Below are 27,012 nucleotides of genomic sequence, written 5' to 3' on the forward strand. Positions count from 1 at the left end.
CTTTTTTTTTTTTTTTTGTACCACGGGTTTAACCCAGGGGTGCTTAACCCCTGAGCCATATCCCTAGTCCTTTTATTTTTTGAGACAGGGTCTGGCTAAGTTACTGAGGGTGGCTTTGAACTTGTAATCCTCCTCAGCCTCCTGAGCTACGGGATTACAGGAGTGTGCCACCATGCCTGGTAAACCAGACAAATATTTAACCATAAATATAATTTATTTTTCTAAGTGTCCAATATTGTGCCTGGCTATTTGCTATAAATAATTCATAGAACATTTAACAGTATTATGTTTGGATATAGACAAAGGATCATCTGGAGAGCTAGGTGATGACTCTTATAGACACATGACACTGGTCACTTTAAAATATTCCCTGATGCTCAAAGTCTTCATTTCATTAATTCTTACCACAGAAGAAAACTAAAATATTATGTATATAAATCCTTGAAAAAATTAAGATCCACTTTTCTTTGTCTACTATAGACATATATACAAATCATTATATGCTTTCCCCTAGATCCATATGAAAGAACAATTCTGAAGACAAAATAGTGTTTTGGTACTTCTACAAACATAAGCTGAATTTAGTCCCAATCCTTTTTAAAATAGGCTTTTTTTTTTCCAATTACAAAATTATAATCAATTATTAGAAACAACAACAACAAAAAAAAACAGCATTCTTGTTATCTGGGTAAACTTTCTACTAATTTTTAAAACATCTTTTATCTTATGTATATGTACAACTTTTTTCAATAAAGTTCCATCATTATCATTTTGTAGTTGTCTTTATTTATAACACATAATAAACATACCCAATGTTGTTTACCGGTATTAATGAAAGAACATCACTGGATAGTCTCAACATGGCATGTAGAAATGTTTATTATTATACATTACAAATAAAATGATGGTGTTGAAGGGTATGTAGTTCATTAAACTTTCTGAGATACAATCATCATAAGAATGGTATAACCAAGAATGGTTATATCTATTATATTTATTACAAATATAGTTTAACCAGTAAAATTATGTATACTGCTAGCACTATACACAATTTAATTCTGAGCAATTTCACTTTTGGGAACCCTGAAAAATATTAGGGTTTATTTTTCTTTTAGAATAAAGTTTAAATGGTGATTTATGAACACACTAAGTTCTTCAAGAAGCCCTAAATCAACAATAAGACTTTTTCTTTAAATGAAAAAATTCACATCCTGGTTTGCTTAATGAGTCGTGGAATTCTCTTCTAGGTTAAAAAAAAATTAAAACTTGACTAATTTTCAGCGAAACATTTATTATATAAAGCTAGTATTTAGTATTCAAATATCTTCTACACTGAGAAGTTGCTCCAAACCTCTACTGATTGCCTGTAACATATTTATACTGAGAGGTTCCTTTTCTTAACATCACTGTGATTATGCTAGAAAACAAAATCAAAACCCCCAAATTAAAACAAAACACCAAACCAAAAAGCTGAAAACTTCTAATAGGTTCACACTTGGATGATAAAATAAGGCTATATTTCTCAAAAACATTAGACAGTAATTTTAAGAAGAGAAAAAGTAGAAGATCCCCTTTTTCCTTCTACTGGTTATGATACACAAATTTCTGGTGATATATTTTTAATTTAAACACTGATATCCTCAGGATTATTTGGACAGTACAGTTACTTGGATAAAGGAATTAGATACTTTGATTTCTAAGATACAATACTCAAAATTACATTTAAAGGGTTAATGTTAAAATTCAGAGTCAGCTGTCAGTGGTTTGAAAACAACTTAATGATTCCTCTGATGATATTATAAAGACTTTTTGGTACTATGCTTTCATTAAGTAACAGGAAAGGCCAAATTTACCATCTTTTTGAGTGGATAATATTTATTTATTTACTTAGCACTACTAAAGACTAAACCCAGGACCTAAAACACGCAAGGCAAGCACTCTACCACTACATCCTCAATCATTTTTACTTTGAGACAAGGTCTTGCCAAGTTGCTGGCCTTGATCTTGCAATCCTCCTGCCTCAGCTTTCCAGGTAGCTGGGATGATAGGCATGTGCCACCATGCCTGGCTTGAATGGATAATCATCTTTTTTTTTTAGTTGTCAATGGACCTTTATTTTATTTAATTTTATGTGGAACTGAGAATTGAACCTAGTGCCTCACACATGCTAGGCAAGCGCTTTACAACTGAGCCACAATCACAGCCCCTTGAATGGATAATCTTTAGAAGTTAAAAAGAACACAAAATATCTTAGAGCAAAGAATAAAAAAAAAAAAGATTAAAAGAAGGAGTACAAATCAAATAATGTTTTAAGAGGTTACTATTAGACATAAAGAAATGATATAAATTTTTAAATTCAGTATCTAGATAAACAAGTGGCCTAAGAACACAAAGTTATCTTCTGAAGGTATATACCAACCCATGGGATAAATACGTTTTTACTGATATCAAAAGAAATGAAAACTACATTTAATTTAAAGTAAATCTGCCTAGTTTGAAACATAAACACAACCTATAAAAAAGTTGGGTCAAACTATTCAGAGTTGTTGATAATCAAATGTTTTTAAGTTACAAAAAAGGGAATTCATATAGTTCAACTTGAATGGAATTGCAGAGAATAATAATAAATTTGAGTATACACTGCTGATGATATTATAAACCAGTTCAGGACTAGGGATATAGCTCAGTTGGTAGAGTGCTTGCCTTGCATGCACAGGGCCCTGGGTTTAATCCTCAACAACACACACACACACGAAAGATGAAACATATATAAACCAGTTCATTTCTTAAGGAGAACAATCTCGAAAAATGTAACAAAGGCTTATAGAAATTTGATCCAATAATTCTAAATTAGAAATATCCTGAGAAATTAATGTGAATTTTTATAATTTAATCATGACTGCAAAACATAAGAAAGAACGCAAGTGGTCAATAATTTAAGAATAAAAAATAAAAGACATTATTAAGGCAATAGCAATTATGTGAATTACATTATCATATGGAAATATATGTGTGAAATATGAGCTTAAAATATGACAACTTTATAAAAGGTGTATGACTACTGGAAAAAATTGAAAGTGGTGATTTTAAACATATTAATGTTTTACATACAAAAAGTACATGATATAAGGCTTAGTGTGGCAACGTACATCTGTAATTCAAAAGTTGGGAGGCTGAAGCAGGAGGATTTAAAGATTGAAGGCAATGTGAGCAACTTAGTGAGACCCTGTTTCACAGTTAAAAATAAAAAGGGCTGGGGATGTAGTTCAATGGTAGAATAAATACACTGGGTTCAATTCCCAGTACTGGTGGGGGGAGGGGGCGGGATGGGCCAAGTACATGGTATAATAAAAATTTAAGGGCTGGGGATATAGCTCAGTGGGTAGAGTGCTTGCTTCACATGCACAAGGCCATGGGTTCAATCCTTAGTACCACCAAAAAAGAAAATTGAAAGAATGAAAAAAAATGTGAAAAACAAACAAATAAACAAACAAACAAACACCTTGGTCACCAGGGCTGGGGGTACAACTTGGTGTCAGAGAGCTTGCCTAGCATGTGTGAGGCTCTGGGTTCAATACCCAGCACAACAACAATATATATATATTTTTCATTGTATTTATGGAAGTGACTTATCTAAACCACTTTGCTGAGGTAGTCTGGGAAGCTTAATATCTGTATCGCAATGTTGCTTATTTGTCTTTCCCAGGAGACTATAAGCTTCTAGAGGGCAAAGATTATATCTTATGCTTTGATAAAGAGCTCTGAACCTGGATATACTCTAGTGAATATCCTAAAATGTGAAAAATCTTTGTAAAAATTAAATCTACTTCAAAGGACGGCATCCTTTTGTTTTTTTGATTTCAGAATTGAACTCGGGGGTATTTAATCACTGAGCCACCTCCCCAGACCTTTTTTTATATTTTTATTTAGAGACAGGGTCTCACTGAGTTGCTTAGGCCCTTGCTAAGTTGATGAGGCTAAAACTTTGAACTTGCAATCCTCCTACCTCAGCCTCCCAAGGCACCGGGATTACTGGTGTGTGCCACTCTGCCCAGTTGAATGATAACATTTCTTAAAATCATAAATTAGGAGGAGTAATCATGTAACTTATTTATTTAATATCCACCAAATTTACCCAAATTTAAAGTGAGAAATGAGCTGTGAATACAAAGCAATTAAATAAAGGGATAGTGCAGCAGAATTGTTAGGAATAAAAATTCTACAGTCAGATTGCCTGGGCTTAAATCTAAGTTCCGCCATTTATAAGCTGTGTGATCCCAAGCAATCTACCAAACCCTTTGTGTTTTAAATCCCTTATCTGTAATTTGGAGGATGATTACAGTTCATATGTTACTGGAGTGTTCAATTAGTTATTCCATACAAAATTCTTACAACAATGCTTGCTTGGCATGTAATGCCATTTTTTATATGATTTTGTGGTCTGAATTTCTAGGCCATCTTATAAAATGCATTTCAAACTTCTTCAAGCTAGTGCTACTCCAAATATAGCCTGCAAATTGATTATCAGTCTGTAACCTAATTGTTAGTGATCTTCATGAGATAAACAGCTTGCACAAGGATATAAATCAATTCTTTAGTTGATATTTTTTCCCTAAAGCAAAGCTTTCTCAATGAAGGAAATAGCATATTGATTTATAATCTAGTATAAGCTCTGAATTTTATTACAAACAAGCACATTTTTGTATGTATGTGTGTGTGTGTATATACATATATACACACACACATTTAAATATAAATACTATAGAGTGACATCTTATTATAAATATATATAACCTTGCCTGCATTATGAAATAAAAAAGATGCAATACTACCAATTCTGGAGTAAAGTCTCTTTCTCCAAACCAGTTACTCAGATATTCCAAGACACTAGTTACTGTTGCCTAAAAAAAAGAAGATAGAATAGGAAAGAGTTGTATTAGTAATAAAATATTTACAAGGGGCTGGGGATGTGGCTCAAGCGGTAGCGTGCTCGCCTGGCATGCGTGCGGCCCGGGTTCGATCCTCAGCACCACACACAAACAAAGATGTTGTATCCGCCGAAAACTAAAACAAAATAAATATTAAAAAAAAAACCTCTCTCTCTCTCTCTCTCCCCTCTCTATCTTTAAAAAAAAGAGAGAGAATGATGAGTTAAAAAAATATATATTTACAAGTTTAACAGGAATTCCACAAAGCTGTTAGAAAACTGACTAGTAATTTGCTTAGATGTCTCACCTAGTGAAGAAAGATTTTTAAGACAAATTTTTTTATTCTGCTTGGGTTTTTTGTTTTTTGATTTTCTTTTTTTGTAGTGCTGAGGACTGAATCAAGGACCTCTCCCATGCTAGGCAAGCATCCTACCACTCAGCTACAATCCCAGCCCAACACAAATATTCTTACATTCTCAAGTATCAACTAAGGCTTTAGTTTTAATCTTAGGATTTAGTTTGTAACTACTAATTTTAGTTTGTAACTACTTGAAAAAATTCATCTGCTCTTAAAAACAATTCTTTGTATAAATAACTTCCATGTATTTCTCAACTTAAAAGGTCAAATGTAGGGCTGGAGTTGTGGCTCCGTGGTAAAGCACTTGCCCAGCATGTGTGAGGCACTGGGTTCAATTCTCAGCACCCATATAAATAAATGAATAAAATAAAGGTCCATGAACATCTAAAAAAATATTTTTTTTTAAAAAAGGTCAAATCTAAAAATTAGCTAGAGAAAGATCTCTTTTAGAACTATACAGATTAAATCACTTAACTACTGAAAATATTATCTGCAAACAAGTTCACATTATACATTTGGTATACATATATGTGGGTACTTATTAAAAAAAAATCACGCTGATGAAACTTACTATGACCATTAAGGTATCTAAATGCAAATGATCAACTTAGTGAAACTACCATCTAGAATGATTTCCAGTTGAATAGGATACTCAAAAAAAAAAAGAATTTTTTTTTTTAATCTTCCAAGGGTATTTAGTGCTTTGTAAAAGCAAAACAAAGTATTTACCTTTTAAATGGATAACAGAGTCCCTACTCCTGAAAGACTGAAGAACCAAATTCTATACTTCTCCCCTTTTGATCCTAATCTTTACCTTTTGATCCCAATCTTACGTAATATGTCGGATATCTAGACCTAGAAACGTTAACCTAACCTTAATAATTCATTCAAACTTCAAAGTCTTAAGATTTATTATAGCTGAAATGTACATAAATGAATACCCTGGCACCATATTAAAGAGCATGAGCCCTAGAGTTAGATTTATCTGGCACAGAATACCAGTGCTTTTACTTGCTGAAAAACCACCAGCCAGTAATTTTTTTTTTTTTTTTTTTGCACTGAGGAATGAACCCAGGGGTGCTTTACCACTAAACTATATCCATCCTCAGCCCTTTTTTATGGTTAATTTCAAGACAAGGTATTGCTAGGTTGCCAAGGCTAGTCTTGAACTTACAATCCTCCTGCCTCAGCCTCCTGAGTTGCTGGGATTACAGGCATGTACCACCACACCTGACTACCTGCAAGTTACTTACCCTTAAATTTTGTTTCCTCACTTATAAAAAAATGATTATTAATAATAACTCCCCACAGGTCCCCCACAGACTGGGCATGGTGGTGCATGCCTGTAATTCTAGCAGCTCAGGAAATTGAGGCAGGAGAATTGAAAGTTCAAAGCCAGCCTCAGCAAAAGTGAGGCACTACACAACTCAGTGAGACCTTGTCTCTAAATAAAATACAAAATAGGGCAGGGGATATGGCTCAGTGGTCAAGTGCCTCCAAGTTCAATCCCTGGTATCCTCCAAAAGAAGAAAGAAAGAAAAATAATAACTCCCCATAAAGGGATATAATAAGGATTAAAAAGAACCACTGAAGAGCATACAACAAGGTCTTGCATGTTGTAAATATTAAATAAATGTATTTGAATACTTCTATACACACTGCAAACAAAATAATGCATATAATATCATTATTAGATGGATTTTTACCTGATTCATTCTGCTAACAATACTAAGCAATGGAGGAAAACCAATCTGAAAGAAAAAAATGAGACTGAAATCTATTAATGCATATAAGAAAGATCTTCATTTTTTCCCCAAACAAGTTAATTTCTTGCTACACAATTATTTAGTAATACAGATAAAAGAAAAAAAAAATTTTCACTGCCCATTATGAGACATTCTAGAAACTATTGTTTATAAGGCCCAACAAAATAATATCTCAAAATGTGAATATATAAATTTAAAAATAATTTTAGGGCTGGGGATGTGGCTCAAGCGGTAGCGCGCTCGTCTGGCATGCGTGCGGCCCGGGTTCGATCCTCAGCACCACATACAAACAAAGATGTTGTGTCCGCCAAATACTAAAAAAAATAAATATTAAAAATTCTCTCTCTCTCTCCCTCTCTCTCATTGTCTCTCACTCTATCTTTAAAAAAAAAAAAAAAAAGAGTTGTGGCCTTATAAAAAGGAGAAATGTTCTCTCTCTCTCTCTTTCTTTAAAAATAAATAAATAAATAAAAAATAAAAATAATTTTAGTAACCAAAATGTCATAAGCATGAAATTTTAAAAAAGGTACTTGAAAAAGTTAAATATAGTCAATAAAATTATAACACATTGTTATATTAATATATCATAGACACTATTTAAAAATCTTCAGTGAAAGCTAAAGTTTTCAGCAATTAAGGGCATTTGAATTAGAATGATATTTTTTAAACCTAATCTGACTCAATTTTTAAAGTATATTGCTAGGCACAGTGGGATTACAGAATCCCACCTATTTGGGATGCTAAAACAGAAGGATTACAAATCTGAGGCTAGCCTGCTAACTTAGTGAGACTCTGTCTTAAAAACTACAAAAAGCTGGTGATGTGTAACTCAGTGGTAGAGCATCCCTAAGTTCAAGCTCTCATACCTCAAAAAAAAAAAAAAAAAGAAAGAAACCAACCAGCCAGCCAACCACTATGGACTTAAACAAAACTTAAGAACTAATGCATTAAACTTTATGTCCTTAAATGATCTTTCTAACATGGTATGTTTTTACTTGTTTATATTCTGTTAACAAGGTAAATAAATAAATACATTTCTTTACGAAATTAAAACTTTTAAATGTAGTATACATTAAGCATTATCTAAAAGAATAACAGGTTGTCTAAGAAAGAGTGTCAAATTAGCTTCCCTAAAGATTTTAGTCTATTTATACTCCCACACTAGTTAGAAGAGTGCCTGTTTTCCCAGGCTTTGTCAAAACAATATATCACACTTTCTTTGCCAATATGTTGACCTGAAAAATTGTAGATCAGCAGAGGTATAAAGTTCTATTATAAGTGAAGTTGGGAATATTCTCATATAAGAACAATTTGTATTTCCTTTCTGTAAGATGTCTATATCTTTTGACAGTTATTTGTTTTATTTTGTTTTGGGGTGGAGGCTAATTCTTGGCTTTTTAATGATTTTTGGAGTTCTTTATATTTTGAAAATACATTTATTTTGTTTTGTTTGCAGTACTGGGACTTGAACCCAGTAATGCTCTACCACTGAACTATATCCACCCCCACCTTTTATTTATATTTATTTAATTTTTTAATTTTAGGTGGACACAGTATCTTTGTTTTATTTTTATGTAGTGTTGAGGATTGAACCCAATGCCTCATGCATGCTAGGCAAGCACTCTACTGCTGAGCCACAAACCAAAGCGCCCCCATCCCCTTTTATTTATTTTTCAGACGTGGTCTTGCTAAGTTGCCCGGGCTGACCTCAAACTTGCGATCCTACTGCCTTAAGCTGGGATTCTGGTATGAGTCACTGTGCCTGGCCTGGAAAAAAATAAGTTTTAAACAGGAAAAAACCAATATGGTACCATATCTGTTGAACAGAACAATATAACATAGGAAGTAGTAATGAAAATGTATGCAATGTGTTCTATAGGAACATCTGCAAACCCAGAGGCAGATAAATTCTGAAAGACAAGGAGCTGGCCACATAATTATGATTAAAGTCATGTAAAATTTAAGTATACCCCCAACATTTCGTCTCTTAAATATGCAATTTACTGGAGGATCTAACAGTGTCATGTTTTCTTTTGCTTCCGTGACTACTTACAATGCTTTATGTGACCTATACCTAGTCATTTAAAAAACCCAAATCCTATCCAACTCAAAATTATTATATAGTTAAAACGTAAGAGATAAGAAGTCAATCTAGATTAAGCCAGAGTAAATTATTTTTGAAACTTTGTAAGTTACAGAATCTATAAGCTAAGTCAGTGGTTGGCAAATATTTTCTATAAATAGTCAGATGGTGAATATTTTTAGGCTTTGCAGGTCACATATAATTTCACTACATGTAAACATTTTATTTGTTTCTTTTTTTACAATCCTTTTAAAATATAAAAACCAGTCTAAGTTTATGAGGTGTATAAAAACAGGTTATAGTCTATATTTGGCCCATGTTGTAGTTCACTGACCCCTTTATACTAAGTGATAAACCAAAACTTTAATTTTGGTTTATCCACATATTACCTACTTGTACATAATCAATTCCAGGACTTTCATTTGTAGCTGGTCCAATAGCCCCTTCAGCACATAACCTTTCACCCAGACAAAATTTTTTCCAGCCTTCTTCATCTTCAGATTTTGGCTGAAAGGTGAAAATGAAATTAACTTTTTTCCAGGTATTTATTTTTATACTGAACACCCAAAATAGAAATAAGGATCTCCCATATCCCTACACCTCAATACAAAGATACAGTACCAGTTAAGGGGAGAACTGTGTCCCCAAATTAATATGTTGAAGCCCTAACCTTCATCTAGTACCTTAAGCTGTGACTGTATTAGCAGATAGAGCCTTTAAGGAAATGATTAAACTTAAATGAAGGCTCTAAGGTGAGCTCTAATCCAATCTGACTAGGAAATCTGAATACTCCAGGAGTTTATTTTTTCCCTCCTCTGAAGATAAATAGCCTTTATTAGATTCTCAGAAGCAATATGTGATTCCCCAAAGATTAAAAATGACTGCTTGAGGGCTGGGGTTATGGCTCAGTGGTAGAGTGCTTGCCTAGCATGTATGAGGCATATGACTGCTTGAGGGCTGGGAATATGGCTCAGTTGATAGAATGCTTGCATAAGGCCCTGGGTTCAATCCCCAGTACCACCAAAAAAAAAAGACTGCTTGGAACACCATAACCATTTCTTTCTTCCCCAACTCCTATTTTTACTTGGAAGAGTTCACATAGCTTCTGAAGAGCTTAAAATTATATATAAACTGAAAAAATGTAGAAAATACAATTTTCCAATATGTATGACAGGTTTCACTATTATGTCATCATTACAGTAAAGCTGAGATGATACTCTGTAACCATGTGAGTTTACTACATGGCACCATTATCCTACTAGGAAAACCCAATAACCCTTATTCAGTCTTTTATAATACTGAAAATATATTGATTTCCTAAGAAGCAACTATTCAGCTAAGCACAGTGGAACATGCCTATAATCCCAGCTACTAGAGAGACTGAGGTAGGAGGATAGCAAGTTTAAGGCCAGTTTGAGATAGTGAGACCCTATCTCAAACAAAAACAAAAACAAAAAAAGAAACAACAAAACAAAAGGTACTGTTCAGAAGAATTCTTAAAAACTAGAGAGGTCAAACAATGCCTATTTGTCAACCTAAATAAAAAATTAGAATCAGAGATAATAGTTAACCACGGGCATATTAAAAGAGGTTGAAGCAAGGGGAAGTTTTAAGACAAGAATGAAGGTTATGTCAGAGGTTTCAAAATAATAATATTTGAGCATAGTGATTAAAAACAAAACTGGAGTCATTCTGAAGTTGAACAGACAATTGCCTAGCAGATATCCTTGTAGAAGTTCTTCTGATAAGGTGGCAGTGGCCTTAGTGCAAGGTTGTAGGTTGGCAGAATCCTTTATGACGGACTATTTGGCAACCATGCATAAGAATCGTTCATTACTTCCTGGCTTTCTTTACCTTTAATTGTTGCAGTTGACAAAAGTAGCTCCGTTTTGATTATGACAACTTTTACATTTCTTTCACATATCCAAGTCTGCCCAAGATATGGTGGATTAAAACAGTAATGAAAATACCAACTTGCACTATGGGTTATTTTTCAGGCTACTAATATAATGGCATTGTTACTATTAAATAATGGTATGTGAAAGAGAATTAAAATAATATAGACTAAGCAAATGAATCCTTGAAGACTGGAAATAAATATGGATATTTCATACAGGTATACATTGTAAAACTTAAACTGATAAGCTTACATACCATAGTCACATTACTGTCTAACTGTTGTGATTTCCAGTGACTTCTATGTTTGTTCACACTCTAAAGGAAGAAAAGTTGGACAGTGATTCACAAGATGAGTAACTAAAATCACTTTCCATACAAAATTCTAACCACTCTAAAACTTGGAAAATAAGTTACAAACTGTAACATACCAATGATAATAATTTAAAAAATTGATTCATAAATATTCTATATGCTTTAAAATCACATATCGTAGCTTTCCAATTATAGTCTAAGAAAAGCAATAAAATCTGAAGAGGGTTTAATTGATTAAATTTGATACTTACCTGTCGAACAGTTGAAAACTGTGCTACTTGTTGCTGTTGCCACTTAAGTGTTGGGGAATAACCTTCAGGGGCAGGTTGGCATCCTGAAAGCTAGAGACCATTTCCTAAATGTTAGCATCAACCTCTCATACCTCTACAAAGTAAAAGCAAGATGAAAAATATATAAAACAAGTGAATAACTAAGACTACCTAAGAAAAAAGGGATGGGGATATAGCTCAATAGTCGAGTACTTCCTTAGCACACACAATGCCCTGGGTTCAATTCCCGGCAACACCTCTGCACCAAAGAAAACAAAGCCCCCCAAAAGCAAAACAAAACTAGATCAGGTTTGGTGGCACACATCTGTAATCTCAGCTCCTCAAGAAGCTGAAGCAGGAAGATCTCAAATTCTGAAGTCAACCTGGGCAATTTAGCAAGACCCTATCTCAAAGTGAAAAAAATAAATGGAGTTGGGAATGTACATAGCTCAGTAGTAGAGCTCTTTCATAGTATGTACAAGGCCCTGGGTTCAATGCCTAGCATTGACAACAAAGGAAGAAAAAAAAAGATACTTTTTTGCTGGGTTTCAGTTCTCTCGACTAAAAGGCTCAGGGGTCACTCCAGATAAACTGGGCTAACTGGGCTGCATGAAATAACCACACAAGAGACACAAATACCTTTTTCTTTGGGGTCGCTGTGATGGCTCCTCTGACCTTAAGGGTCCTCAGAAAGAGAGCAAGAGCACGTGCTGACCCCTTTTACTGAGACTGAGGAGAAGTTACTTAAATGAAGCAAGGGGTCAGGTTTCAGGGGGCTGAGTCTATCTTCAAAAAGTCAGCAGGTTGACTGACACCTGGGTAAGCCACACCCAAGGGCACAGTAAGAGAAGGGGACACACACAAGGCACTTCCATGGAATATTCTATCCTAAACAGGGCAAGGGGTTATATTATAAAGGAACAGGTGAGCTAGCTTCACCCATGGGGCTGTAGCAAGACACATCCAGGCACAAGACTGACCCTTGGACCCAAGATGGGTGGGGAAAGCTTTGCCACATTTCTGCAACTGAGCGCCTCAGCACCCGGCCAGGGAGTGTAACTCAGTCATGTGTAAGGTTGGTCTCCCACACTTTTTACAGGTGCAAAATAGCAGGCATTTCACTTTACAATTTATGTCTCAGTTAAAAATGTTCGGACAGCAATGGAGGGTAAGGCAGGATGACTGCAAGTTCCAAGCCAGCCTCAGTCACTTAGTGAGGTCCTAAGCAACTCAGTGAAACCCTGTATCAAAATAAAAAATAAAAAGGATTAGGGATGTAGCTCAATGGTAAAGCATCTCTGGGTTCAATCCCCAGTACCCCCTCCCCCAAAAACTTAGGAAAAGATCCTCAGCCACTTTAAAAAAAAAAAAAAAAAAAAAATCTGGAATGGGGCTGAGGATATAGCATAGTGGTAGAGTACTTGCCTAGCATGCATAAGGCCCTGGGTTCAATTCCCAGCATAGGGAAAAAAAATTGGAATGGTTTATAGTTGGAGTTTCTAAGAAATTTAAATGATGTAAACCCTAAATGTATAATTCAGTCCTACCATTCTATAACTGCAAAACATAAAAAGAGAGGTATACTTTAAATAAAGAAGTTTGGTATGGGCATAATATATTTAAATAATCTTGACTTTAAAAAGTCTACTTGTTTTCTAAAACAGTGCATAGTTCACAACTGATTACATATAACCTTGTAACAATATTTAGTGGGGTCACTTTTTAAGTATTATGTATATAAGACACCATGTTCTATGAATCAAAAACTTCTGAAAAGAAGTTATATGAAACATTATAGTGTTTGAATTAAAATTTTCTTACTATAAGTATGATATAATGGAACTATTCAGAACATATAAAGGAAATTATTAAAACTTTACAATGCCACTTTCCTTTAACTTTAGAGAGATATTATTCTATGACTATTTAATAGTTCTTTTTCATTTATTGATCATGTTTATTTTCTTCAAAAGAAGAGTTACAATTACATATTTCATTTGCTTGTTTACTCTCTGCCTTCTCTAGGAGAGTACAAACTCTGGGAGGGTAAGAACTTTTACTTTCTTTTCTTTTCTTGTGGCGCTGGAGATTGAATGCAGAGGTGATCCATCACTGAACTATATCTAGAGGTCCTTTTCATTCTTTATTTTGAGACAGGATCTCCCTAAATTACCTGAGGATCTTACAATCCTCTTGCCTCTGCCTCCCAAGTCCCCCAGATTATAGAAGTGTGCCACCAACTCTGCCAGGTAAGACTTTTCTATATTATCCTTTTTTGTGTTCTAGAGCCTGGCACAACTTAGTTGCCCAATAAAAAGTGTGCTGAACCTGGGTGCAGGGGTGAACAACTGTAATCCCAGAGGCTCAGGAGGCTGAGGCTGGAGGATCTCAAGTTCAAAACCAGCCTCAACAAAAGTGAGGCACTAAGGAACTCAGTGTGACCCTGTCTATAAATAAAATGCAGAATACGGCTGGGATGTGGCTCAGTGGTCCAGTGCCCCTGAGTTCAATCCCCACCAAAAAAGTGTGCTGGATAAATAAGTGAATGAAAATGCCCACAGGTGTAAGTAACAAGAAAGGTTTAAGACATTTGGGTTTTTACTCTTAAAAAGTGATATCAGGGCAAATTCAGAACGTGCAAAACTACATTAGATAAGATTAAACATCAGTTCAATAATAATGATCAAGACAGAGCCAGAAAAAACTTCCAAAAAAAAAAAAAAAAAGTAACAGAGACTCCTTTAGGACACGATTATGTCCTTAAAATAAGATGACCAAGTCATTACAAATATCAGTGTTACTGAAAAATCTCTGGAGAAAGTCAACTGTTTCTATGGAGGAAAAAGTACAAGACAACGTCTCTCTTTGTAGGGAGTACTCAAATCTTACCTACACCATAATTTATACTATTGGATAGTGTAAGAAGAGCCTTAGTGTGTTAGAGAGACAGACAAACGGACAGACAAATCTCCCAGATGGTTATTAAAACTCACAGAAACATTCACACTTTGCTTTCTTTTCAACTTCTTTGGGTCAATTTGAGCTACCACAACATCTGGACACTGAGCAGCTTCGATCCTAAGAATAAGTAATAAACGCAAGAAATTTAATTACTATTGTGCTTTACTCATGTAATAAAACAAGTGATTCATTTTAGTTCATTATGAAATCAGGAAAAAAAAAATCTAGACTTCCGATAGAGGTACTAAACAACAAACATACGTCCGAAATTATTTGGATTAAAAGCAAGGAAATCCAAGAGCATGTCTTATGTGTGCAATCAAATTCAAAGGGAATTTGCCCGTGTCAGGAAATAATCCTGAGATTTTGAGCAGTCCCTATTTCGCGAGAGATTGGGACTAGAACAGAGGCGGGGCTTTGTCGCACACGGGTGTAGATGGGCAACAGGCGCTGTGCCCTGGACCTGGGCGGATAACCAGCCCACCCTCACAGAGCCGAATCACTCACTGAACACGCCTCAGGTATTCCTGAGGCGTCCTCGGAGGTACCGAGGGGTCGAAACCTTCCGCCAAGTCGCAGGGCTCCACCGGCAATAGCCGTGGCATCAACTCTTCCACTGCAGACTCCGATGGTACCCACGCCATGGCCTTGGATGAGGCCGGCCCTGAGCAGCGCATGCGCCTAGTGCAGGTCATGGCGCAGGCGCACAGTCAGGCAACTTTGGCGCGGAGTTGAGCAAGCGGCTGGGCGGAACGGAGAAACTGCGCGTGCGCAAGCCTGTTGCTTTTCCCCGACATTTACACCCAGTCGGAGTTTAATTCATGCAAAAGCTATCCTGAATTGTTTCTGAAGACTGTGGGTGAACTTTTATGCATTCCTAATAGTGTTTTTTAAATAAATGAGCAATATTACTATAATTATCATTTATGGAACGCTAAATTCTTCAACCTCTGGTAGGCAATTTACATTGCACCTTAAAATTGATAACATCTGGACATTGAGCAGCTTCCGATCCTACGGATAAATAATAATCGCAAGACATATTAATTGGTATTGTTATTTGCTCATATAGTAAAACAAGCGATTCATTTTAGTTAATTATGAAATCGGAAAAGGAAAAAAAAATCAAGTTGACCCAAAGAAGTTGAAAAGAAAGCAAAGTGCGAAAGGGTGTTTTTTTCCGGTTTCGAGGGGTAGAAGGTGACCTAAAAAGTGGTTAAGTATTGCGACTTTCTCCTAAAGAGACAAGTCCAATCTAGATTTATTTGATGCCAAATGAATGAAAAATTAATTTTTTTGCTGAGATTTCTCCTGCTTGGCCACTTCAAAGATTGCTTTATTTTTATTTGAAATGATTATTACTCCTGAGGTAGCTATCACCTCCCCACAACTCTTTTTTTTTAATGACAGCAGAATGCATTACAATTGTTATTACACATATAGAGCACAATTTTTCATATCTCTAGTTATATACATAGTATATTCACACGAATTCGTGTCTTCAGACCTGTACTTTGGATAATAATGATCACCTCTGCACCCAACAACCACTTTCCACCTCACTTCTGACCCCATGCCCCCTCCCCCTCCCTTCCCCTTCAACCCCTCTGCCCTATCTAGAGTTGGTCTATTCCTCCCAGCTCTGGGCTCCCCATCCCACTATGAATCAACCTCCTTATATCAAAGAAAACATTCGGCATTTGTTTTTTGGGATTGTCTAACTTCACTTAGCGTTATCTTCTTTAACTCCATCCATTTACCTGCATATGCCATGATTTTATTCTCTTTTATTGCTGAGTAATATTCCATTGTGTATATATGCCACCCTTGCTCTTTTTAAAAGAAAAAAAAAATCTCTGCTTATGCACGAATAGTGCAAGGGAAAAAGCTAATGCCAACACCTACACATTATTACTGTTATTACATCAACCTTGTGAGTTAGGTACTATTATATTCATTTTACAGATAGGAAATAAGGCAGGAATGGATTAAGTAGTTTGTGTTGGGTCACAAAGTGCAATAAATAATTGGAGTATTATATCTGACTCTAGACATGCTTTGAATGAATTCAATTAATTTACAACCAGATGTTTAATAAGACTTTTTAAAGAAAAAGCACTGCCTTTAACTTGCAAAGAAATGACTTTAAACCTAGTGTAACTCTTTTTTAAAAAATATTTATTCTTAAGTTTTAGGTGAACACAATATTTGTATTTTACATTTATGTGGTGCTGAGGATTGAACCCAGTACCTCGTGCATGCTAGGCAAGCACTCTACCACTGAGCCACAATCCCAGGCCCCTAATGTAACTCTTAATTGAAGATAAAATGAGGACAATCTTTAGGTTAAGAGGAATTAGTGCTTACAATTTTTTTATTCATATTTTAGTTGTTTTTTTTTTTGTTGTTGTTGTTTTTTTAGGTGGACACAATATCTTTATTTTTTTTTAAATTTTTATGTGGTGTTGAGGATCCAACCCAGCGCCCCGTGCATGCCAGACAAGCGTGGTACGCTTGAGCCACATCCCCAGCCCTAGTGCTTACAATTTTAACTAGACAGTTTGGGGACAGAAAAACACTGCCTGGCTGCAGTCAAACTAGAAAGTTATTTGTTTAAATATTTTTCACTGATTTTGGAGAAACAAATTTAGAAGAAATACAGAGAAATAATCGTATTTCCCTGCATGTTGGTGATAATAACAAATTTGAAAAAGTAAGCTGTGACTGTATTTCTGGATTTCCTTACAAATACAATTTCAAAATGTGAATTGTTAGCAGTTTTATCCTATTTTTCTGGAAAAATGAACAGATGATTATGTAGCCAGTCACCAACGGAACAAAGCTTAACACTGGATTCTGCACACATATGTGGTGTCAGAACTACCTATGGATCAAGAAAGAAAGGAGAAGAAAAGCAGGAACTAAGGTGGTCTTAGGAAATAAATTATTTTTTCAAAAGAAGAGGTGAGTAATAAGTGTACTAATGATTCTGTAATGAGTTTATTCAGGACAGAGGAAAATAAATTTTATAAGGGTACCTTTCGGTTATTTCAAATGCAATCTAACTTAAAATAATTAGTAATGAACTTTGGAAAATAATTTTAATATAGTTAAAAACTGGAATTGGTACTAAGTATTTTTTAATGTTTCTGAGAGATATGAGACATGTAAGAATAAGCTATATTTGGTTGATAAAATTATTCTGAAAAAAATTCTTAAACTTTGGAAAGCTGAACTTCTAAATCTATAACTGTCATCTAACCTCTCCTCAGGAAGAACTTTTCTGAGGTAGCGACTTTCTTCTGGTTCCAGTTTTTACATATTTCCAGTCAGTTTTCAACTTTCAATGAAAAGATTTTTGTGGGTAAGTATTTTTTTATTTTTTAGTTGTAGTTGGACACAATACCTTTATTTATTTATTTATTTATTTTTTTTTTTTTTATTGGTTGTTCAAAACATTACAAAGCTCATGACATATCATCTTTCATGCATTTGATTCAAGTGGGTTATAAACTCCCATTTTTACCCCAAATACAAGTTGCAGAATCACATCGGTTACACATCCACATTTTTACATAATGCCATATTAGTGACTGTTGTATTCTGCTACCTTTCCTATCCCCTACTATCCCCCCTCCCCTTCCCTCTCATCTTCCTTCTCTACCCCATCTGCTGTTATTCAATTCTCTCCCTTGTTTTTTTTTTCCCCTTTCCCCTTACAAACTCTTATATGTAATTTTGTGTAACAATGAGGATCTCCTTCCATTTCCATACAGTTTCCCTTCTCTCTCTCTTTCTCTCCCCCGACTCATCTCTGTTTAATGTTAATCTTTTCCTCATGCTCTTCCTCCCTGTTCTGTTCTTAGTTGCTCTCTTTATATCAAAGAAGACATTTGGCATTTGTTTTTTAAGGATTGGCTAGCTTCACTTAGCATAATCTGCTCTAATGCCATCCATTTCCCTGCAAATTCCATGATTTTGTCGTTTTTTAGTGCTGCATAATACTCCATTGTGTATAAATGCCACATTTTTTTTTATCCATTCATCTATTGAAGGGCATCTAGGTTGATTCCAGAGTCTAGCTATTGTGAATTGATTTATTTTATTTTTTATGTGGTGCTGAGGATCGAACCCAGGGCCTCGCACGTGCTAGGCAAGCGCTCTTCCACTGAGCCACAACCCCAGCCCTATTTAGTATTAAGTATTTTTTGACATCGGTGTTTGTCTGTTGAGGTTAAATGAGGACTGTGAGAACAGAATACTCCATTGAGTGTTCATTGATGATATAGTTCTTTCTGATGATGGTGATATCTAAATCAGACCTAATAAAGCTAAATGCAAAGGTTGGCTCTGTGTTTTCTATACCTTTAAGCAACCCTGTTAGTCTCAAGTATTAATGCATATAAGAGTCATATGAAATAAATTGTAAAAATTAGTTCATAATTCTATCCTTTCTCTATTTTTTTCCCCAGTACTAGGGATGAAACCCAGGGGAACTCTACCTCTGAGCCACATCTCCAGCTTTTCTTATTTTTATTTATTTATTTATTTATTTATTTATTTTAAATTTTGAGACAGGGCCTCGCTAAGTTGTTTAGGGCATTGCTAAGTTGTTGTGGTTGGCCTGGAACTTGTGAGCCTCCTGCCTCAGCCTCCCAAGTTTCTGGGATTACATGTGTGTGTCACCACTCTGTTTTTGTTGTGCTTGGAGTCTGGTGGACAGGGAGACATGTTTTTGTTGATTTTTTAAAAAAAATTTTGGTACTGGGGATTGAACTCAGGGGTACTTAACCACTGAGCCACATCCCTATCCCTTTTTATATTTTATTTAGAGACAGGGGTCTCGCTAAGTTGCTGAGCTGGCTCCAAACCTGCAATCCTCCTGCCTCAGCCTCTGGAAGCTGCTGGGATTACAGGTGTGAGCCACTACATCTGGCTGGGGAAACATTTTAACATTAACTGGGGAAAGTACTACTACGGAAAGGTTCAAGAGGGTCTTTCTGCATAGAAAATAAATGAAAACCATATGAGAAAAAAGACTACTCAGAGCTTCCTATAAGGAGTCAATCACTACTACCATGTACTGTTTAGTAGAAATCAAAAGCAGATAGGGGAATAGGAAAAACTTGTAGTGGAAAAAGGAAAAGTTTCATGGAGAAGCCATAGGTTGGCGCTATGGTTTGAATGTACCCCCTGACATGTGTTGGAAACTACCCCAAATTCATTTTAATGGTATTTGGAGGTGGAACCCCATAGTGATATTTACTTATTTATTATTATTATTGTTATTTTTGGTTGTTCTGGGAATTGAACCCAGGGCCTTGTGTGTGTGAGGCAAGCATTCTACCAATTGAGCTATATCCTCAGTCCTCCATAGCAATATTAATGTCTTTATAAGAAGAGAGATGTTTGGACTGGGTTGTGGCTCAGTGGTAGAGTGCTTGCCTGGCATGTGTGAGGTCCTGGGCTCCATCCTCAGCACTGCATGCATGTAAATAAATTTTTAAAAAGACCCATTGACAATCAAAAAAAAATTTTTTTAAAGAAAAAGAAAAAGAAATGTTTTACTTAACTTTTTCACTGCTATGACTAAAGGACTCGACTACCAAAAAGGTGGAAAGTTCATTTGAGGGCTCACAGTTTCAGAGGTCTCAGTTCAAAGAAGTCCCGAACCAGGCCTCCAGGCTCCAGGTGAGGCTGAACTTCACAAAAGTGTGTGACAGAGGGAAAAGGCTCACGTAATGATCAGAAAGCACGGTTTCTCTCTCTCTCTCTCTCTCTTTCTGTCTGTCTCTTTCTCTCTCTCTCTCTCTCTCTCTCTCTCTCTCTCTCTCTCTGGCTTTCTATCTATGAATCCCATAGTCAAGCCCCCAATGAACCACTTTCAATAGGCACACCCCCACAGCCTCTAGCTTCCATGCCTCCAACCACCAATCAGGGAATCAATCCATTGATTAGATTAAGACTATAATTATTTCTCTTCCAAAACTTCTTGCATTGTCTCACATGAACTTTGGAGGGACACCACCTCTAAACCATATCAAGCAGCCTGAGCTAACATATTTGCTCAAACTTGCCATGTTGAAGCCAGAATTAGGCAAGTAGGCAAGGGTTGGATCTGAGAGAATGGAGGAATTGAAATGTTAATTTCTTCAGAGCCCTTCTTCCACCCTAATCAAGATAACCTGCCCCTGCTCCAACCTGCTGCTAAGGTAACCTGTCCCAGGGATTGTCCCTCCCTATAGGGAGTTGTTAATTACACCCCCTTCCTTTCTGGATTACTCCTCTCTGGCTCCTTCAGCCCACCTGTTTCCCACCTTTTGGCAATCCCATTCAAGTATTTCCTGGGCCTAGTCACATAGGCTGGATGGAGAAAGATAAGGGGAAGAGAGCAGGTGAACAAAGCAAACCTGTAAAAAGATAAAGACTTCTTGGGATGCAAAGATACCAGCTATGGTCCCCTTCTCCCTCCTGGGACAAGTCTGTGTTAACCCTTTTTAAATAAATCCTGCTTATATGCTTGCCTCCTTGTGCTTCTCTAATGTTATACTTCAACATGAGAGGAAGCAGGACCAGTAACCAGTAACCGGCAGTATCAATGTGATGCTCTCTGCTGTTTTATAAAGCAGAAAGAAGATCCTCACTAGAAACTGAACAGACGCGCTAGCATCATGGCCTTGGACTTCCCAGACTCCAGAACTTCTATTATTTATAAATTACACAGTCTGTGGTATTTTGTTGTGGCAACAGACAATAGATTAGGACAGCAGGCTAACTAGATATAGGACATCCTGTGTGATCGGTTAAGGGTGCATATTTGGCTTTATCTGGTTAGTTCTTTTTTTTTTTTTTTTTAATTTTTTATTATCTGGTTAGTTCTAAATTGGAATTGCAGACAAATTAGGAAAACTATCAAATATTAATCAAATCCTAGATATTTTGTACTAATTATTATAGTTTTTTTTTTTTAACTTTCTGGGTTGTTGCTAGCTTTGAACTTCTTTCTGTGAGAAAGTGGCAAAATGTTTTTATGTTTCACATATTAACCTTTTAACAGATCAGGCTCTCATTATCTTTTAGAAATACATTTACATTTCTACCCCAAAGTAAAAGTAGCATAAAATTCAGGTCAAGTTATGGAACATTAAATGATATAAATAAATCTCCCCAATTAAATTTGTTATTTTAAAAGTCTAAAATTACCATTACTGACAACTTATATTTTGGAGAACACTAGCTTGACACAATGCTGTTTTTTTAAAGAAAATATTTTATTTATTTTTATGTGGTGTTAAGGATCGAACCCAGTGCCTCATATGTGCTAGGCAAGCACTCTACCACCAAGCCACAACCTCAGTCCCATAAAATGCTTAAACCACCTACTTTAAAATATTTGTATACCTAGAAGATATGAACACACTTAGAATGCAAAGAAGACAGTAATAGTACCACAATTACATTGATGTTTTTATATTAACCAAGTTTAGTTTTTTTAAGAAAATCTAGATTCTGTAATGTAGTATTATACTCTAAAATAACAGTTGTTGTTTATATAAATCCCAATTCCTTTAAAACCATTTGCTTTAATATTTGACCTTAGGAAAAAGCCTTGAATAGCTGTGATTAATTATGCTACTTACATATAACTCCTTTAGTCACAAGCTTTTTGAAATTTACCCTTCACAAACTTTCTGCAGCTTACTTAGACATTCCACTTTACCACACGAATGACATTCTTATCCAGAAACATTTCTTATTCCTTCTACTAAAATATATTTCCATACCTAGGACCTTCTTTTTCTCTTTCCTAGTTATTGACCACTTTTCTTAATTCACAGTTCTTATGAAATTTTTGAATTTAGGCAAAATATTTTACTTTAATAAGATGAAATACTTTTATGTTGTTATGTTACTTTAATCAAAACCCAAATGAAACCTCTTACACTCTTTGTATATAAATTATACCTGATAGAATATTGACTCTTAGTAACCTTGTTTTAGTTAAGGCATAGACATAGCAATCTTAAACCTTTTTCCATTTACAAATTCATGAAAACATGCATAATGTTTAAGTGTATTACCCTGAATTCAATAAGTCAATAGTATTTGATTGTATATTTAGCAGTTAGCACTTTAACTTTATAAGTTAACCAGATGTCTCCTTAACACATTTACAAAGATTAAACCCACAGATATTAAAACCTAATTTAGTTTAACTTTATAAACCAAGATATAGCATTAACCATCTCTTCCTTGTTAAAGAAAAATCTTAGAAACAATGGATTTAGATATCAACATTTTATTAGTTGTTTGACCACCTCGAAAAAGTATGAGTTAGTCATTTAAAAATGTCTTTACTCTCATTTGTTTAGTCAATTTAAATTGAACTTTTAAAATCATGTGAATTAAAGGCATTTGGATCCATTTTTAAAATTTTAATTTATGTCACTCATCTATAATGCCAATTTTACCATGGACACAAACACATGTAGACATAACAATATACAGGTACACACATACACAAAACAAACAAAAAAAAGGCCTTGTAGCTTTTTGTAGATAGGTCTCCATTGCAATGCTACGGATGAGAGCTAACTAATCTTTGTAAATTGGCCTTTGAACAAAACAGAGTAAAAAAAAAAAAGCCTGTATAGTTGGATAAAAATAGGACTGATCATAAAAACATATTAGTCTAGGCACACAGGACCAAAATGTGAATTTCACCATAAAACCATAAGCTGAAAAATATAGAATTAAAAAAAAAAGAGTCCTAGGAAAAAGTGACATAGCCATTAATTATTTTAATAAAGCATCATACAGTTTACTTTTTGACTCAGGCTAGTGTGAGTTCAGGTATTGAAAGAAGGAGAAAGAAAGAAAGGGAGAGAGAGAGCCCTGAAATTATTTTTTTCTCCCTGTGCTGTAGCCAGTTGTTTTAGATCTCCCAAGGGGGCTGTTGGGATTTAGAAAGCACTTTTTCTTTCTCTTTTTTTTTTTCCTTCCATCTCAGATTGGTCCCCTGCTGAGCTTGCAAGCTCCTGTCATTTACATTTCATGGCAAGCCTTGGTGAGATCTGGCTGGAGCTGAGGTAAATTGCTGTTTTGAGCAGAAACATCATGCCTAGGGCATTTTAACCACTTTTTCAGCAGTTGGTAATCAGGCCAGGTTTGGATGCAGAAAATTATGAAACATCATTTCCCATTACTTTTGAGGATGAGGCTCCCTTTTTTTTGGAGGGGGTGGCTACCAGGGATTGAACTCAGGGGCACTCAATCACTGAGTCACAGCTCCAGCCCTATCTTGTGTTTTTCTTAGAGATAGAGACTCATTGAGTTTCTTAGTGCCTTGCCATTGCTGAGGCTGGCTTCAAACTCTATCCTCCTGCCCCATCCTCCAGAGCCACTGGAATTACGGGCATGAACCACTGTGCTCAGTGAAGTTCCCTTTTTAATAAATAAAAAGAGATCAGAAATATGGGTGCCTATGCTGAGGAAACTTTTTCTTTGGCTAGGGGGCAGCTCCCCAATCCCAGAGCCTCTAGGGATCAGCAATTTCTATTTTTTCTTCCATTACCTCTGGCTGGAACCTCACTCAGCGTGGAGGATACAAATTAACCTTTTTTTTCCTTTTCCTTTTTAAAAATTTATTTATTTGTTCTAATTTGATATGTATGACAGCAGAATGCATTTCATTTCATAGTACACAAATGGAGCACGATTTTTTATTTCTCTGGCTGTACACAAAGTAGAGTCATACTATTTGTGTCTTCACACATGTATACAAATCAACCTTTTGATAATTATTTTAATTTAAGGGAGGACGTTTGCCAGCCAATTATCCCTTAAAATTTCTTACATGTTATGAACTATGATTTCATAGTTCACTTTTTTGCTCCTCAATCTGAAGTTGGAGGCAAGCCTGTTAGTGCTCTGGGTGATGTATCCACTAGAGAAAATAAATGATTTGAATTTCTGAATTAGTACAGATGGTGGGTAGTTTTACTCTAATTAAATGAGACAGTTTTTTTTTTTCTCCCCCCCCCCCTGCCAGATGAGGATTATCTGGTCACAAAAGATTCCTCCTTCAGGGAAATTTGGTTCCTCTGATCAACAATATTTTGGGCCTGCATTTTCTCCAGCAGTGAACAGGTGGGCAAAGCGAAGGAATGTGACATATCCTGTCCTCAGAGGCCAGACAGGGCTGCAGGTAAATTTGGAAAATAAAGCATGTGGGGTCTTTCAGTTGGATATGAACAGGGGAATGGTGTTTAGCAACGGATGGGTTGAGAGGTAAGCCAGATGGTGGGATTAATCCCAGTGAGCAAGGAATAATCAGGAGACACAAGGGGTGCAGACACTAGGTCTAGGTTAGAATGTATTATAAAGATGGTAGTGGACCTTAAAGGAGGAATGGTGATGGAGACTTTTGATTTGTGGAGGAGATCTCAGCCCAATAGGGGAACAGGGCAACTTGGCATGACTATAAAAGAATGAGATAATGAGAGGGATACAAATGTGCAAAAGGGGGGGGGGTAGCTTTAGTTCCAGAGATCCCCTTTAATAGTGGTTTTTGCTTTGAAAGTGAGTCCATGTCATTGAGTCAGAAGGGAAATACCCCAGTGTTGACCACAAAAGAAACTGCTTGGTTGTTCACCATCCCTGTAATCTGGGAGCAGTGGAGCCCAGGTCCCCTCATTCCAGTAACTCAGTTCATGAAACTTGGGAAGTAGGCTGCACGAGCGGAGGAGTGTCATTCCCTGGGGACAGTCCATTTTCCAGTGTCCCCATTGCCCATAGTTGGTATAGGGTATATTGCGGGAGGAGGGGGGGAGCTCAAATTAGGACAGGCTTTTGCCCAGTATGCAGTATGCCCATATCAGAAACAGGATCCGGTGTGGCCACAAGCAGCAGGGGCTCTTTTAGACTATGGATGACTGAGACCAAGAGCTGATATTTAGCTTTAAGATGGTTTTCTTTCTCCTTTTTGGACTCATCTTCCCTATTGTTAAAGACCTTGAAAGCAGCATCTAGAAGTTGCTGCTGAGGAGTCTTGGGACTCTTTTCTAACTAAGTTTTTTTTTTACAGATATCAAGTGCAGATCTGCCGATTAATTGGATATGGAGAAAGAGAGCACCAGCAGGAGTATCAAGATAGAGGGTGGTATATTTGGTAATAATTTCAGTAAATCGAGCCAAAAAGAGGACAGGGTTTTCATCAGGTCCTTGGGTGAGTTCCCTAATCTTGTCATAATTAACCTGGGTATGAGAATTTTTTTCTCATGCCATCAAGGAGGCAAGTAGTCATGTGTTGGATTTTAGTGAGCCTGGCATCTTGAGATTGGTATGTCCATTAGGTTCAGCTGTAGGGATGGCAGCACATGCTTCGGGATTGGTAAAGGGGTTTTGAGTACTGGAGGAGGTAGGCATGCTCTTTAGCTGCTTGCCAGATTCAGGCACGATTATCAGGGGTCAGGGTGGAAGTTAGGATATAGTAATATATATTTGACATACTTTTGAAGCTGAAATTTCAAAATTAGAAGATTATGAGCATCACTTTTTTCTAGTGAATACTTGAGAAATAATTGGCCAGTGCCTTGTTCTGTCCCCATGTAAACAAATGGAAAAGAATCCAAGTTAGACAAATACTTCAAGTGCTTCATGTGTATTAGAAAACAATAAACCAAAAAGGAGAGGTGAAAGCTCCATCTGGTGGTTAACACAAAATTCCAAGAATTCACATTATCATACTTCACTTGACTGAGCAGTACTGGAATTTTCAGTTTAGAAAAAAATCTGTGTTCTGAAGTAGAAAGGAAACTACCAGCTGTTACATAGTAGTAATATTTAGGGTAATTAATGGTGGAAGACAAAGTCTTTCATAGGGTATTTAGAATACTTGTCCCAAGATAATCCCTGCAAAAAGTTAGAAGGTCAAATATCTTTTGAGAGTATACTTAAATCCCTTATTTGAAGACTCATGGGTATTAACATTAAAATCTGCGACAAGTCAAGAGACTTATTTTATATAATTTAACTTGGTGTTTCCTGACTTTATTTGACCATGGAATCTCTCCCTTTTTCTTTCTTTTTTTTTAATCTCTAATTTTGAAAAATGCTAGTTTGAGAATGTAATGATCTTAAGGGCATTTGCTTTATAAAAAAAACTTTTTAAAAGAAGGGTCTTGAACAGACGCTTCTCAGAAGATGATATACAATCAATCAACAAATATATGAAAAAATGTGGGGCTGTGGTTGTGGCTCACCGGTAGAGTGCTTGCCTAGCATGTGCAAGGTCCTGGGTTTGATCCTCAGCACCACATAAAAATAAAATAAAGATATTAAAAAAAATTTAAAAATGTTCATCATCACTAGCAATTAGAAAAATGCAAATCAAAACCACTCTAAGTTTTCATCTTACTCCAATAAGAATGGCAGC

At 35.9% G+C, this 27,012-nt stretch overlaps 2 protein-coding genes and 1 long non-coding RNA gene across 8 annotated transcripts in view; 2 read left to right on the forward strand and 1 right to left on the reverse strand.

Moving 5' to 3' along the window:
• Trappc6b (trafficking protein particle complex subunit 6B) overlaps positions 1-14,788 on the forward strand; it is a 40,425-nt gene extending 25,637 nt beyond the window's left edge. Inside the window, exon 6 of the mRNA XM_048798657.1 lies at positions 13,773-14,788. Within this exon, the coding sequence (XP_048654614.1) occupies positions 13,773-13,774 (2 nt within the window). The 3' untranslated portion in view covers positions 13,775-14,788. The remainder of the gene's footprint in view (positions 1-13,772) is intronic.
• The window catches only part of Gemin2 (gem nuclear organelle associated protein 2), a 17,749-nt gene extending 2,467 nt beyond the window's left edge, over positions 1-15,282 (reverse strand). Inside the window, exons 1-8 of one of the 5 annotated variants that reach the window (XR_007345791.1) lie at positions 15,084-15,262; positions 14,609-14,693; positions 11,598-11,687; positions 11,290-11,349; positions 9,529-9,642; positions 8,760-8,819; positions 6,993-7,037; positions 4,745-4,901 (exon numbers count right to left, since the gene is read on the reverse strand). Coding sequence is in view for 4 of the 5 variants with exons in the window: in XM_015487407.2 (XP_015342893.2) it covers positions 4,683-4,901; positions 6,993-7,037; positions 9,529-9,642; positions 11,290-11,349; positions 11,598-11,687; positions 14,609-14,693; positions 15,084-15,271 (801 nt within the window). In the remaining variant the exon portion in view is untranslated. Of the gene's footprint in view, positions 1-4,004; positions 4,902-6,992; positions 7,038-8,759; positions 8,820-9,528; positions 9,643-11,289; positions 11,350-11,597; positions 11,688-14,608; positions 14,694-15,083 lie in introns of those variants that run through there. The other 4 variants (XM_048798654.1, XM_015487407.2, XM_048798652.1 and 1 more) reach the window with 4 other exon arrangements.
• A 1,708-nt stretch (positions 15,283-16,990) lies between these two features.
• Positions 16,991-26,839, forward strand: LOC125615241. 2 transcript variants are annotated; one of them, XR_007345793.1, is made up of 4 exons: positions 16,991-17,540; positions 17,849-17,940; positions 24,628-24,783; positions 25,663-26,839. It is a non-coding gene; the product is annotated as an uncharacterized LOC125615241 (long non-coding RNA). The 2 variants fall into 2 exon arrangements; XR_007345792.1 differs by lacking the exon at positions 16,991-17,540 and having other exon boundaries at positions 17,560-17,940.
• Positions 26,840-27,012: the final 173 nt, after the last annotated feature.

The sequence above is a fragment of the Marmota marmota genome, unplaced genomic scaffold (genome assembly GCF_001458135.2).
Source record: "Marmota marmota marmota unplaced genomic scaffold, marMar, whole genome shotgun sequence".
NCBI lineage: Eukaryota > Metazoa > Chordata > Mammalia > Rodentia > Sciuridae > Marmota > Marmota marmota.